The 14,799-nt window shown below is 53.6% G+C and overlaps 2 protein-coding genes across 12 annotated transcripts in view; one reads left to right on the forward strand and one right to left on the reverse strand.

Annotated features, from left to right (window-relative positions):
• The window catches only part of MARCHF2 (membrane associated ring-CH-type finger 2), a 36,143-nt gene extending 25,483 nt beyond the window's left edge, over positions 1 to 10,660 (forward strand). For 9 of the 10 annotated variants that reach the window (XM_041422442.1, XM_041422407.1, XM_041422377.1 and 6 more), the window contains 2 exons: positions 2,944 to 3,153; positions 5,806 to 10,660. In XM_041422442.1, coding sequence (XP_041278376.1) covers positions 2,944 to 3,153; positions 5,806 to 5,964 — 369 coding nt within the window. In that variant the 3' untranslated portion in view covers positions 5,965 to 10,660. The other variant, XM_041422416.1, reaches the window with a different exon arrangement.
• On the reverse strand, positions 10,263 to 14,558 carry LOC121345472 (thaicobrin-like). 2 transcript variants are annotated; one of them, XM_041422464.1, is made up of 3 exons: positions 13,505 to 14,558; positions 13,284 to 13,393; positions 10,263 to 12,658 (listed from the first exon to the last, which is right to left on the reverse strand). In XM_041422464.1, the coding sequence occupies exons 2-3, from the start codon at positions 13,354 to 13,356 to the stop codon at positions 12,138 to 12,140; spliced, it is 594 nt and encodes a 197-aa protein (XP_041278398.1). In that variant the 5' UTR covers positions 13,357 to 13,393; positions 13,505 to 14,558; the 3' UTR covers positions 10,263 to 12,137. The 2 variants fall into 2 exon arrangements, with proteins under 2 accessions (XP_041278398.1, XP_041278389.1); XM_041422455.1 differs by having other exon boundaries at positions 13,284 to 13,396; positions 13,505 to 14,550.
• Between the last annotated feature and the right edge of the window lie 241 nt (positions 14,559 to 14,799).

The following is a 14,799-nucleotide window of genomic DNA, read 5'->3' on the forward strand; positions in this document are numbered from 1 at the left end:
TCTGTCTCTTTCCTTTCAGTCTCAAACAAGATTGCAGTGTGGAAGCTGCTAGAAGGCCAAGTTGTGCTTTTGTTGCTTTCCCATGCTTACTTGATAGTTTTCCCTACAAAAAATGTTTAATCTGCCTGACCACTTTATGGGTTGTTCACAAAGTTTATTTAAAGTCCCATATGCACTGATGTGTTGCTGTGCCAGAAATGCTGCACCCTTAGAGTGGCTTATTGTTCTCCATTTTGTTACTGTGTCAGTGCATATTGGCAAAGTAAATCAACTGCTTCAAAAGGAAATTAATTTGCTTCCTGCCTTTATATGCTTGTCTCCCATCTTGGGGAGGAGAAAGGAGTTTCAAAAGTCACGAGGAATATAAATAGAATTAAGAAGCAGTGAAATACCTATCTGCCTGAGCTTCTTACTGTACAAGGGTCAGAAGTGCCCCAGTATGTCCTGTTGCAGAGAATGGGGTGCACTGGTCTTGCTGCTAGAGGGAACTTGGTCCACACAGGGTGATTTGGCACTGGCCTGAGTGCTGTGTCACCAGGCAGCCCTGTCCTGGCCCTGGACTGGGGAGAGCCTGGCACAAGGCTGGATTTGAGCACTGTCTATGGGAGCAGCTTTCCTGTGCCAGTGAGTTGCTGTCCACCCTCACTTCCTCCCAGGCCTGCTCAGACTGCATGTGTGGTGTTTATTGTCCCCACACAGCTCATCACTGATTCCTCTGCAGACCCATACAAGGCCTGCAGGTCTGCCTCCCTTCTCCCAGTCCTCTCCAAATGACAGTTCTGCCTGCTCTGAAAGCTGCCCAGTGGAGAAGGACCTGGTAGTGCTGGTCAGCAGTGGCTGAGTGTGAGCCAGATGGCCAGGAAGGCCAATGGCACCTGGCCTGTACCAGCCACAGTGTGGGCAGCAGGACCAGGGCTGTGGCCATCTTCCAGTGCTGGGCACTGCTGAAGCCCCACCTCAAATCCCGGGGTGGCAGCCTAGTCCAAGAAAGACACTGAGGCACTGGAATGTGTCCAGAGCTGGGGAAGGGTCTGGAATACCAGGAGCAACTGGGGGGGCTCAGCCTGGAGAAAAGGAGGCACAGGGGAGACCTTCTGTTATCTCTCCCTGACAGGAGGAGGCAGCCAGGTGGGGGTCGAGCTCTGCTCCCAGGGAAGAAGGGACAGGATGAGAGTAAACAGCCACAAGGTGTGCCAGAAGAGGTTTAGATTAGATATTGGGGAAATTTATTCATGGAAAGGGTTGTCAGGCATTGGAACTGGCTGCCAGGACAGTGGTGGAGCCACCATCCCTTGAAGCGTTCAAAAAATATGTGGATGACTTGAGGACATGGTTTGGAGGTGGCTCTGGGTTGATGGTTGGACTTGATGATCTTGGGAGTCTTTTCCAACCTTAGTGATTCTGTGACTCTTTCTTCTGGCTGTCTGCCCATCAAGTCATGCTCCAAATGGCTTTAGAATCAATGAAAATTCCTTCACTCTTACCACTGAAGTGTTCAAATGATTCAAGTCACATCCCTAAAATACTGTGGTTATGAGTCCTCCCAGGTGGAATTCCAGGCCAGGCTCATTCCTGTCACTGCAGCATCCTCTCCTCTGCTCATGACCAGTTCAATGTCCCGTCCCAGGTGCTGCAGAACCTGCTGTTTCTGTGGCTGTGGCTCTAACCAGCCTAGCCACCCCCCTATTCCATGCCCAGGTTTCCCAGCTGCCCCTTCTCTTTTCCATTTCCACAAAAGTTGGCTGTGCTTCCAGTCCCATTCTTGCCCTTTTGCTGTGTCTTACTGAACATCCCTGCTGCAGTTAAATCTGCACTCACCTCTGTGCCCCCTGCCTTGCTTCCCTCTGAGCCTGCACTCTCTGCGTGCCTCTGGCCAGCCGTGTCCTCAGGTTACCTCTGCTGAGGTCTCACAATTTCTTGCATACCTGTCACCACCACTTCTGTATTGCTCTTAAAGGGTGGTTTCTAAGTAGGAAAGGAGCTTTGTGTGCCGAGTTCCCAGATGAGTCCCTTCCCAAGCTGTCTGTTCCAAAGCAGGTACTGTACAGTAGGATTGGCCTGACAGCCCAGGCCCTGATAGTCTCTTCCCTGCTCTGTCTGTGCTTTTTCAATAATATTCTCTAAGTTTTATTTAAAAACAAAATTTAAAAAACCCTGAATGAGGCAGTCATCTTTGTGAGGAGAAGAAGGAAGAATCTGCAGGCCAGCACACACAGATCCCAGTAAAGATGTGCTGTAACAATTTGGTATCTGAAGGAACCACAGCTTCTTGCTATTTTAAAAAAAGGAAAGGAAAGGCTAAAAATAGCATAATCCTAGGAAAATAGAACAATTGCTGTCGCTGAAGTTAAGTATCTAAAATGAACCCACACTGGAAGCAAGTCAGGACTCCCAAAAAGAAAGAAACATTTGGAAATTACCTGTGAAACTCTAAAGTGCTGTGATTTTCCCACAGGAACCTAAGGGCTAGATTTGGGACAGATGCTGTTACAGCTTGGCCTTGCTGCAGACCCCAGTGCCCCTGTTTCCCACAACCCCTTCACCAGTTAGAGGCCTGGGTCTGATTCTGTTGAAGTTTAGTCCAAGACCTGTCAGATCCATATTAAGCTAGGCTTTACTGAACTCATGTCCTGCAGTGCCTGCTCCTCACTACTCCAGAGGAGAGCCCAGGAGCTTCTGTATTCATGACTGCCTTTCCCTGTACACGTTCATGAGCTGTTTCTTCCATTTCCCTTGTTAGTTGTTAAACCTAGACTTGACTCTCTCTGGTTCCCTTTAGGAGAAGGCTGACGTGAGTCAGACCGCACTGGCTGTAACCGGTGTGAGGGTTGGGAGTCTGTAGCCAAGTTGTGAGGAGCGTAGCGCAGGCGAGAGCTCCCGGCTCTGCCCGCCCGCCGTGCTCCTGCCGTCACGGGCTGATCCCCTTCTCCGTGCTCCCCGCAGTGGCTGAAGGACCCCGGGCCCCGCAATGAGAAGAGGACGCTGTTCTGTGACATGGTGTGTTTCCTGTTCATCACTCCGCTGGCGGCCATCTCGGGCTGGCTGTGTCTGCGCGGGGCCCAGGACCACCTGCAGTTCAACAGCCGGCTGGAGGCCATCGGACTCATAGCACTCACTATAGCACTTTTCACCATCTACGTCCTCTGGACACTGGTAAGTGCCGGCTGCCGGGGTCCTGCTCCTGCTCCAGCAGGAGCTGGGAGCGCCGGCTCGCACCTCATCAGTGCCACCTGCTATTTCTGCCTCCCCGTGTGAGAACACCTTGGGCTCTTCCACCTGAATGTCCATTTAGTTATCTTCATGTGCAAGCTGCTAAAGTTGGTGCTGAGAATGGAAAATCACCTCGTGGTCATCTGCTTTCCAGACTGTCACAGTGTTGCCCAAGTGTCAGAACCCAACCAGCCACAGAGTGCTGGGGCTGAGGCTGGGTGGGAAGAGCTTGGGGCTGGGTCAGGCAGTGGCCCATCTGTAGTTCAAGAAGAAACACAAACTTGTTAGCTGGGCAGTGCAGGGGAAAAGTAAAATATGGAACACATTTGACTAAATAATTTACCACCACATCCCTCTGTGCTTTTGTTGCTCAGCACAGACTGGCCATGCCCAGCTGGGGTGCAGACTGGCCTTGGAGGTGTCTGATCACAACTAAACAAACTCCTATGCAGTATTTTTAAGGTGTGTGGAAGGAACTCTCTGGCCCTGGGGAAACCTGTGGCTTCTCTGGTGCTGGGTTTTGTGGTCGGCGCTGAGTCAGGGCTTGGTAGCCAGGGTGCCCTGGCCCATGGCTGCATGGGGGGCACTGGGGGTTGCTGGGAACCTGCACGTGAGCCAGTCTGGGTGTTGAACTGATCCCTGCTGGGAGAGAGCTTCCTGCAGATGCCTTGTTTGGCATTTCTGGATGTGCTGAATTAGGGGGCGAGGAGCTTGTATCTTGCAGGGAGCTGAGAAGAGCAGGACAGCGAATGCAGGTTTGGGTGTGGCACAAGAGAAGCCTCAGTGGGGCTGCCTGGTCCCTCCCCAGGGCCCCAGGGCTGTTCTCTCCAGGGGCTGCTAGGCCAGGGACTTCCCTCTATTTCCCATTCACTTCTTTTGTCCTGTGTTGCTGGGTGGACTTCTGGGTTTGGATCTTGATTTTGGCTCTCCTGTTCCAAGCAAGCCCTTTGTGTGCTCATGCCCTGTCAATGCCCTTTTCCAACTGCTTACTGGGAAACATCATTTTGGGAAGGAAAGAAGTGCACTTGATGCAGGAGAAATAGTGGGATCCCAAAAAGCTGGGAGTCCTGTGGGCAATAGAAATTCCCCAGTCCATCTCCTTGTCGTCTCGTGTTCCATTTTCTCGGAGTAACCCCTTCCCCTGGGGCTGGACACTCCTTACAACTCCCCCCTGCAGACTTGGGAGCCAGGGCAGGATGAGCTGGTGCTGCAGCAGCCCCTGCTCTGGGGGCAAAGCTGGAGGCACTCCTTGCATGGGAGCCATGGAGGAAAGTTTCCATGCTGCATGTTCTGCATGAAGCTTGTTTCCATAGGAAGCCAAGCTGAAATTGGAAACCTTAAGAGGAAGTGTTTCCGTCTTCTCTATCTCAGGACTGGTGGGGAGGAGCTGAAAACCTGGAGGAAATGGAAAAATGTTTGTGCAGTAACAAGTCCTGACTAAAATGGCTCTAATTCTGCTGTGCTTCACTTTTCCTTGAGCAGAGGAGGACATTAGGTGAAGCCCCTTTCTTTATATTCAGCTCGTTCAACCCTGGGCTGTGCAGTACAAGGGGCCAATATGTGGGAGGGGGTTCATGGCTGTAACCAGTGTGAGGGTTGTGAGAGAGTCTGTAGGCAAGGCTGCAGCTCCTTTGTGAGGAGCAGGAGCCTTCTTTGAGGTTCCCACCATTAGCTCCCCATTCTCTGAAAACTGGGAGATGAGTTTGTCAGCAGTCTTATTGCCACAATCCCTCTGCAACAGGAAGGAGGGGTGTACACGAAACAATAAGCTCAATTACCTCAGTGCCACAGTGGCACAGCTTCATTTCTCATAAGATGTCTCGTAGACCCATCCAGAAGTAACAGTTTTACTGAGTTTTCTGTGTTAGATGCACTTCCTGGTACGTCCCAGTTGCCAATTAAATGCTTCCTGTAAGAAGGCCTGGTTTAGATCAGTGGCTGACTGGATTCGGTATTTAAGCCAAGCTCAAAGCTCCCCTCGCAGGGCTGCTCTGAAACTGCAGGGCCAGCTCCTGCCTCTGCTGGGCTGTTCTGGGTTCCTCCAGCCTTTGCTTCCTCCCCTGTCTCCCTCCGGGTGGACAAGTCTCCCAGGCCACGGTGTTGTCAGGAAAAAATGAGTCCAGCTGCTGTCCTGTTGTTGCAGACAAAGGAGGGAAGGTTTTTTTGCGCAGGATGAAGAAGGTCCCCTGGGGTGTGTGAGATGGGAGGAGGCTGGTTGGGTTCAGACCTTTGTTTTGCTCACCGAAGGTGCTGGCTGCAGCCCGGGGCTGGATGAAGGGGAGAGTTGCAGCTCATCCCCACCACATTTCAGCAGCCCGGAGCCAAACCCAGCTAAGCAAACCCCATCCTGCTCTGCTGGTGCTGCCCAGAAGGCCCCTTTGGCTGTGCCCCACTCAGCCTGGTGTCACCGGGAAGGGATTGATTGCTTGCCAGAGGCTGGGGACACGGAGCCCCTCAAACCGTGCCGGGGTCAGTGCTGTGTCCTTGCCTCAGAACAAGGGGTCCCCAGAGGCAGAGGGGCGCGGGCGTTGGGCTGTCCCTGCTGCTGTGTGCTCCGGCGAGGGGCGGTGACAGTGCTGCGTTCTCGCCCGCCAGGTCTCGTTCCGCTACCACTGCCAGCTGTACTCGGAGTGGCGAAGGACCAACCAGAAAGTCCGCCTGATGATCCCGGCCTCGCGGAGCCCTCAGCCCGTGCCCCACTCCCTCCTCTCCGCCAAGCTCATGAAGAAGGCGGCGGATGAGACCACGGTCTGAGCCGCCCCGCGGCCGGCCAGGGTGGAGGGTCGGGCATCCCCACAGGCCCAGGGACCGTGGCAGCTGTGGGGCACTGAAAACAATCATCCCACCCAAAGGGACTCTGTGCTCAGCACGTGCTTTAGACCTTGGCAAAGAGACACATAATCAACATCTGTGGGTGAAATGGCCCAAAAGAGCCTGATGGCAGAAAATGCCTGTCTGCAGGGACACTTTCCTATAACAAAATACCATACATGGAAAACATCTCCCTCTCTCTCTATATATATATATCTATATATAATATTATTTTTTAATGGCCATGCATATTGTGTTTCAATCCTTTTGTGTTGATGTTCTAAGCTTCAGGATAGAAGCTGGCAACCTGATCTCATTCAGAGGTTAAATCAATGCCTTTTCTCCAAATGAGCATATGAGGAACACTTTCCATCAATCATTCTTGAAAGTCCCCTTCTCCTTTGCACTAAATTGGTTTTGATATACTGCAGCAGCCTTCCCGTTACTCTTTGGTCTCTTTTGTGGTGTTCTGTCCTTTCTAGAAAGCTGAGTGTTTTTAATAATTACTATAATCCCAGAAGGAGTAAAATGACATAATACTGAATGGAGACATTTTGTATTGTAAAGTACTGTAATTTTGAGAATTTCAAAATCAGTTTCAGAATGAGAGAATCTTTTCCAGTGCAGACATGATCTCACAAAATGCTTTCCTTGAGATCCTGGCTTATCCCCAGGACTCGGATGCACTCAGCCCTTGGTCTGTCTGGCAAAGGTAGATGGAGGATCCGAGGGTGGGAAGAGATGGCTCCGTACTAGCTAAACCCACCACTGCCTTTTGCTTTGAAAAGATTGAAAAAGCTTTCCTGACCCCAGAAGGTGGGAGTTGGAGTCTGTTTGCTGATGTCCTTTTGCCAGCTTGAGGCTGGACCTCCTGTAGCATCAGTTTCACACGTACCTTAGGGGGCAGGCCATGCCCTGCGGCGCTGGCAGGACGCAGGTGCTCTTGGCTGTCTCTGCACTTTATTTGCACATTCCAGAGGAGCTGCTGGGATTGGGTTCATCCCTGGTAGCGCTGCCTGCCTGTTGTGTCCTCTAGTGAAACACCCCCCCTCCCCCAGTGTGCTGGTCCCAGGGAACAGGTTCTGGGTCCCTTGTCCTGTGTGGCCAGTGTTCCTCCTTCTCCTCCTTTCACCTACGTTTCCAGTACATGCAGCTCTCAAAGCCCTCTGTCTCAGAATGCCCCCTTTGCCAAGAGTCCCCCCGGTTTGGCTTTGGTCCTTGCCTCTGCCACCTCACCCTGCCAGACAGTGCCTGGTGCTGAGCTTTCCTGAGCCTCCTGAGTGGCACAGGCTGTGAGGACGCTGGTGGTGATGCTGCCCTGCTGGGTGCTCCAGAGGTGTGTGCTGGAGCCTGGGCTCTGGCTCCATGGTGGTGAGGGTAGAGAGCAGGCAAGAGGGAGGCTCTGAGGGGCCTATGTCCTTGCAGTGGGTGGTGGTGGTCGTGCACTTGTCCCTCTGCCCCTTTGCTGAAAGCAAGCGGGTCAGTGCAATGCCCTGTGAGATGGAGATCTGTAATTTCCTGAATTCAAAGCACCATGTGCAATTCCTCCTCTTCCTCTTCCTCCTCCTCCTCCTCCCTATCTGCAAAGCAGGATGTGTTTCCTTGTGTGTTCCCTCAGCCTGAGCTGGTAGTTGCTGGTGGCCTGAACAGCAGGGACCAGTGTGCCATCTTGCCCAACAGGATTGCTCCAGCCCTGGCCCTGTTGTCTGTCTGCTCTCCTCTGTCCCCTCTCCCAGGTGCAGCTTGGGGATACCCTGACACGTCTTGCAGCAGCCTCTCCGTGCCCTGAGGGCTGCTCTGAACTGGCCTCTGTTCCAAGCGTGAGGGGCTGGTGTGACTGTGGGGTGAATGTCCTCTGCTACAGCCTGGCTGCACATCTCTGCTCCTCTCTCTTGGCCAGCCCCCTGACTGTCCCTTCCCTTCTTCCACATACCTGGGGGTGTCTGCCCTTTTCCCACTCATGCACTCATGCAGGGATTACTCTGCTTCTGGTACTCTTGGTGGGGAGGCTGCTGCAGCCCAGCTCCAGTCAAAGTCCCTACTCCAGTCCCATCCCAGTCCCATGCAGGTGCTCCCCACCCTGCACACCCTTCCATAGCAGCAGGCTCTGCACCACTGCTCTGTGCCTTGTCCTGGGTGCCCCTTCCTTCAGCCCCTTCCCAACAACCCCCCTGTCACCAGGACATCACCAGTGAAGAAAAATGGAGGGGTGGTTTAACTTTCCCAGCCCTGGCTGCCTCCCAGGAGCTTGGCCCCACAAGGCAGCGAGTTCTGGCAGATGAGGGATGCTCTCTCCCATTGCATGTCCCCAGGGTAAGGACTTCATGGAGCCAGTGTTCCAGTTAAGAAACCCACCATCAATCCAAATATGCAACTGTGAAAGCCAGAAGCCCTTGGCTGGGGCAGTGGGGTCCCAGTCCTGTGTGTGGCCACGGCTGCACTCAGCATCCTTGGCTTTGCTGTCATTGCCAACAATTGGAGCTGTTGCATGTGCCCCCACAAGACCCAGTAGTGACTCTTTGAGTCTTGTCCTCCTTCCCAGAGATGTTCAGCTCGTGGATGTGGGCAATCGGTGTCTGACCCACCACGTTCCAGTGCGTTCTGGGGAAATGGGCTGTGCAATGATGTAAATAAAAGTGAGACAAACTTTGGGCTGTTGTGTTGTTATTGGAGGGGGCCAGGGCTGCAGAGCCCAGGCTGCCTCCCAAAGAGCACCCTGGCAGCAGCTGCCCTGGCCAGCCCCCAGGGCCCCAGCAGAAGGTTTCAAAGTTGGACAAAATCCAGGGCCTTTTTTCATTTCTGGGCAGTTTCTCTGTCAGTGTACAGAAGCCTGCCTGGCGTGGGCCAAGCAAGGCGATAATGTTTGGGCCAGGTCAAGAGTCCTTTGGCCCTTGGTTGGACCAGGGGTGTGTATGGGGCTGCATAGAGCGACCCTGATGCTGGCATGATGCCACCCCACAGAGGCTCCCTGTGAGCTGCCTGAGCCGGGCCTGCCCACGGCCCTGCAGCCCAGCCCCTCACTGCAGGCTCTGGGAGACACCGGGCACCTCTGTGAGCCCGGGTCATGGTGGGCAGTGCCTAGGTGTGTCCCGCTGTGTCAGAGCTGTGCTTGAGTGTGTGTGAGCCGCTCAGAGCTGTGTCTGAGCTGTGCCCAAGCGTGCAAGAGCTGCTGGCTGCATGCTGCAGGGCAGGAGCCTTGCTCTGTGCACTTGCTGCCAGCTGGCTCCGAGAGCCACCCAGGGCCAGCACCATGGCAGGGGCTGCAGGGCATGCAACCTCAGGGCAGAGACTTGGGCAGCCATCGTTCCCTGTTCAGTGGAGCAATGAGGAGACCCAACATCCCCTGCAGCCTTGGCCCCTGGCCCTGGATCTGTGTTGAAAATCTGGTCACGCCACACTTGCAGCAGGGGGTTGGAAATTGTGAAGCTGCCCGTTTAAAGTGCCACTCAAAGCACTGCAACGCCAATGTTGGATGCATTTCTGAGGTCCTGGACAAGGCTTTAGCCTTGGGCAAGACCTTGGATGAGTTTCTTGGCCAAGCTCTCAAATCAGGGTTTTTTTCGGCTTGTTTATATTAAAAGAAAAAAAAAGGTTTTAAAAAAAGAGAGTGCCATGGTTGGCTCAGCCAGTCCTATAAGATAAAACTGTGATGCCACACAGTAATCTGGCAGGGTGGGGAGAAGAAAAAGTGGCATCTGCAACAGCAAGAACAGTGTAAAAGAAGCAGAAGTCCCAGAGAAAGGACTCACTGGGGAAAAGGAAACAGTTCCCTGGCAAGGGCATTCAGTCACAGTTGCTTGGCTGATGTGCCAAATCCAGGCAGGCTTTGTTTGGAGCACGTCTGACAGAGCAGTGCTGAGAAGAGCATGTTTGTTGAGGTGCTTCCACTGTGCACTGCTGCAGCCTTTTTCCCTGGCAGCAGGAGGGTCCCAGGGGTCCGATCCCACCCTGCTGTGCACCGAGGGCTTTGGGAGCTGCCCTGTGCCTCTGTGTCAGGGCACTGCTGCCATGTGCTGTCTGTGCCCGCGCTGGCACAAACCGCCCGGCCCGGCTGTCTCCCCAAAACCACTCAGAGCCCGTGTGGGTCCAGCCTTGCTCAAGGACCCTGGTGGTCCTTACCCTTCCTGCCCATTGTGGCTCCAGCATGCAGAGACCTCTAACACATGAGAGCTGAATTTTAAGCTCCCCAGAGTCTTTGTGGTGCAATTCTAAATGGAATTATGTATTTCTCACACAAGTGCTGCAGTTATGCAACTCAGCTCCCACAGAGCTGATTTTTTAAAATTTAATTTTTGGGGGACACATCAAAAAGGAAACCAGAGCAAAATATTTACTCCCTCCAAACCACAAAATTCCAGTGAAGTTCCCAGACACCAGTCTGTTGAAAAAACCCAACTTTTCTCCAGTCTGAGGGACTAAGGTGGCTTTCAGAAAGGAATTTCTTCTTCTTGATTGAGGTAGGTGCCCCTAAATGCACAGCACAACTCTTTTGGGATGTTTTGCATGACAAAGGACAAAAATACAGAACTAACAATCTGCCAACTCCATACACCAACCTTCTGCTGTGAACCTCTGTCATGGTGTAACCCCAGCTGACAACTAAACACCACACAGCCACTCAGTCATCCTCCAAGGGGGATGGGGGGAAAGAAACTTTTGATTTGAGGTAAAACCAGCTTAATAATTGTGATAAAGTAATATGTAATAATACCAATGATAATAATAATTGTAATGAAAAAATATAAACCCCAAGTGGAACAAGTGATGCCCCTATAGGTGCTCAGCACCTGCTGATCTGTGCCCAGCCTGTCTCCCAGCAGCCATCAGCCCCTCACCAGCAGCTCCCCCAGTTTACACACTGGGCAGGATGTTTTATCTTGTGGAATATCTCTGGCCAGTTTGGCTCAGCTGTCCTGGCTGTGTTTCCCTCCCAGCTTCTTGTGCAACTCCTCGCTGGCAGAGCATGAGAGACTGAAAAGGCAGGGTAAACATCATGTGACTGATGGTTTGGTTGTTGCTATCAATATTACTCTCACCCTAAATCCCAAACCCAGCACTGTGCTGACCACTGAGAGGAAAGTTAACTCTATCCCAAGCAAAACTAGGACAGTTTCAGAGGCTCCTGCCCATGGAGAGTAGGAAGTGCCTCACTGGGAGCAGAGAACCCAGAGTTTCCCCAGTCTTGATGCTACCACGGTGGAAGAGGCTTAGGGCAGAGCTCGGGGGGCAATACCTGGGCTTGACCCTGTGCTGCAACTCTGCAGCTCCCAGAGTGGAGCAGCGAGAGCAATGGTGCTGCCTGTGACCAGATGCCACCACAACGATGACAAGTGAAGTGGCAGTAAAGAAGGTCCAACCAGAAAAGTGTTCAGAGATGAAATCTAGCCTGTACCCAGGCAATGTCCCCCTTCACCTACATCCACTTTCTCCTCTCCTAAGGACACGATTTAGCAGGATCCTGTGAGGTGGGACCTTGATGGGGCGATATCAGAGAATGGCAGATGTGTGGCCATTCTTGTGGATTCCTGCCTCTCCTGTGGATTTCAGACACAGCTCAGCATTGTGCTTTCCTTCCTGGGCTGCCCCTACTGCTGCCCCTGCACTGCTACCAGTGCTCTGCTGCTGCAAGAAATGTGCTTAGTGCACATCAGGCAAGGACAGGCTCTGGATGTGTGGGGAAGATAATTGTTATCATGAGTATCCAGCTATGTTTGGAGTTTTTTAACTTAATTGAAAAAAGCCAGAGGCACTATGCCAGCACCCTTGGAGGAGCTGGACCCTGCTATATTTTCCATGGCCTCGTACAGAGCAGCTCTGCAGTGCCCTGGCACTCAGTGATGGTCCCTGCCATGGCACCACCGGGCACAAAGCTCCTCCCTGCACCCAGCCTTTGTGCTCCCTATTGTCCCTGCAGTCCCAGCTGAGGGGTGGGGGGATGAAGGAGGCTCTGTTGTGGTATCCACTTCCATGACCTGCTAGTCCTCTCCTTGGTGGCCAGAGGATCCACATGAGGAGAAGCCAGCAGGATGCAGGACCCTCCCAGTTCCCAGCACCAAGACCCAAGTGATGGCGTTCACCTTTCCAGTCTCTTCCCTGTCCCCCGTGTTCCCTCCCTGTCAGGGGCACAGCTTGAGCCACGAGTCCATCCCCACCCAGAGCCACGGGCGCAGCCTCTCCCCAGCACACGAGGCCAGGCAGAAAGCAAAGATTGGGGCTTCACTCTCAGCATCAGCAAAAGTCACCTGCTTGTCTATGAAATCCAGGCAGACCTGGATGGCCCTGGGGAGGCAGGTAAGGTGAAGTGGGGTCCACTCAGGATCACTGAAAGCATGGTACTGTCCAAACCACTGCCCCACGGCCCAGATCCCCTCCTGGGGCGTAAAACTGAGGACCCCCTTCCTCCTGACAGACTCCTGGGCCACTCCCACTGCCCACCAGTCCCCTGCCTCGGCCACCTCCACCTCCCAGCAGTGTCTCCCCGCAGCGAAGCCCTGGCTGCCCAGCACACACGGTTCCGTGTCAAACCGCTCGGGGTTGTTGGGCAGCAGGGTCCACTCGTCCCCCCGTCCCACCCCTCGCTGGTCACTGGCCAGAATGAGGAAAGGGTTGGCGGTGTCTGGGTCCAGAGTCACGTCAGCTGGGGAGAGAGGAAGAGAAGCTGTTCAGAACAGGCAGCCCTGGGGCTGCATCCACCCCAGCAAGAGAAGGGACAGGGTGAGTTCCTTTTCCCTTGCAGAGGGAAACCCCCCCAGCTGGACTGTCCCTGGCTCCCTGCTGCCCCATCCCTGTCCCCACCCCAGGGGCCTGCACACATCCTGGACAAGGGGACCTCTGTTTCCTGGAGGAGGAGGCGGCACCTGAGTGGGTGGGAGCACACCTGCAGTGCAGCCACCTGGACCTGAGCCTGGGTGTCTCTGGTGCTGCGAGAGAAGAACAGGCAGGGCACAAACCAGTGCTGACCACAGTAGAGGTTACCCCAAGACCCATAACCCATGGCCCCAAATTCACACCTCTTTCTATGAACAGTGGAGGGGGCCAAGGATGTCAGCTCAGGAGCCTTTGGTGCTGGATCTGGGTCTACAGATGAGCACCAAGAGTTTAGCTGGGAGTGTTGCAGCCACCAAGTCCCAGCCCATGAAAAGCCTAGTCTGGGAACAAGCCCCAGTGCTTTGACCTTCAGTAGCTGTCCCACAGCAGAAGCAGGGTGCATTTTGTCCTCAAGAGAGGACAGTTCTTCCTCTTCTTCCCTTATGAAAACTCACCTCTTCCACTCATCTCCTCCACCTCACCAATCAGGGTCTCACTGTCTGCTGTCTGCATCCTGGATGCCAGCATGTCCACAGTCAGTCAACAGGAGGGGAGACAGGATTCACTGCTGGAAGTGAGAATTACAAGACTCAAGGACTGCCTGAAGATGATAAAGCAGAGAAGGAGTAATGGAAAGATCACAGCATTCAGCACTTTTTAGACATCCAGGACTTACCTGCTCAGCCTGCAGGTTGGTTCCAGGAAAGATGGTTTGAAGGTCTTCAGTCTGCTTCCCACTTCTCTGATCCCCTCATCCACTCATGGCTGGGCTGAGCTTGCCCAGCACTTCCAGCTTGTTTGAGTGAGCAGGGCACAGTCCAGAGGGGCTGGAGAGCAGACCTGGGAGTCTGTCTGGGTACCACCCCACCAAGCTTCCCCCTCCCATCATCTGGGCAATGACCTCCCATGCCCTGAAGCTGCCAGCCCTTGTGGGACCTCATCCAACACCTGAATTTGTCATTTCCTCCTGTTCCTACAGTGTCCAGTCCTTGTTTACATCACAGGGTCTGCTGCATCTCCCCTCCCTCGGCCCAGCTGCAGGTGGGTGATAAGAGCCCTTGAGTGCTGGAGGAGTCTGTATCTGCCTGTGCAGGATGCTCAGAGCCCTCTTGGGCCATGGCCCCACAGGCACCTCCAGCCCCTTGGGATGGCACCTGGGGACACCAGCCACAGAGCAGTGGCCGTGCTCTGGGCGTCCAAGCTGCATTCTGGGAAAGGGGGAGCTCTGGCTCCTGCCCTTCTGTCTGCCCAGTTCTGTCCTGCTGATGGCTCATGGTGGAGATGTGTGCAGGGCACGTGCCACCTCGATTGCTCATCTGGTAAATGCGGAACAGCACGTGCCGGGCTTTGCATCCCACCTCTCTGTTCTCCGGGCAGCTCTTCCTGTGTCGAGGGATGACGGCCTTATTCCCAGTCACAGGGAACGCAAGGCATGCCACTCTGCTTTGTCACATCTCTCTGGAAGGCACCAGCTGAGCACAAATAAAGCAGGGTGCAAGGCAGCTGCTGCCAGGTGGCTTTGCAGACACCCACATGAACCCTCTGCCTGCCTGAACCCTGCCTTGGCCAAGCTCACTTTACCCATGACGGATTGCACTTTACCCATGACCAGTTCCTTTTACACTCTTTTGGCATGTCTGACACCTTGTCCTCCCCAAATCCTTTCACCCCACTTGGCTTTAGTGCTCACATCCTTCCCTTGGCACGTGGAGTCGTCCGGGACACGCAGCTTTGATCCCCAGCTTTGCACACCTATGCAGGCTGGATTTCCCTGGAATTGTGATCCCATCGTTAAATTATGAGGTTTGATTATTACACTTTCTTTGCTCTCATTTGTTGTTGTTGTGGGTTAGGATTTTTCCTTTTGTTCTTCCTCTCAGGGAATTTTCTCCCATTTGTTGCTAAGAGACAACAGCGACCGATACTTAAAGAGAGACAAGATCTGGCCAAGGAGAAGGGGGAGGAGTGGAG

The sequence above is a fragment of the Onychostruthus taczanowskii genome, unplaced genomic scaffold (assembly GCF_017590055.1).
Source record: "Onychostruthus taczanowskii isolate IOZ18803 unplaced genomic scaffold, ASM1759005v1 scaffold110, whole genome shotgun sequence".
Lineage (NCBI taxonomy): Eukaryota > Metazoa > Chordata > Aves > Passeriformes > Passeridae > Onychostruthus > Onychostruthus taczanowskii.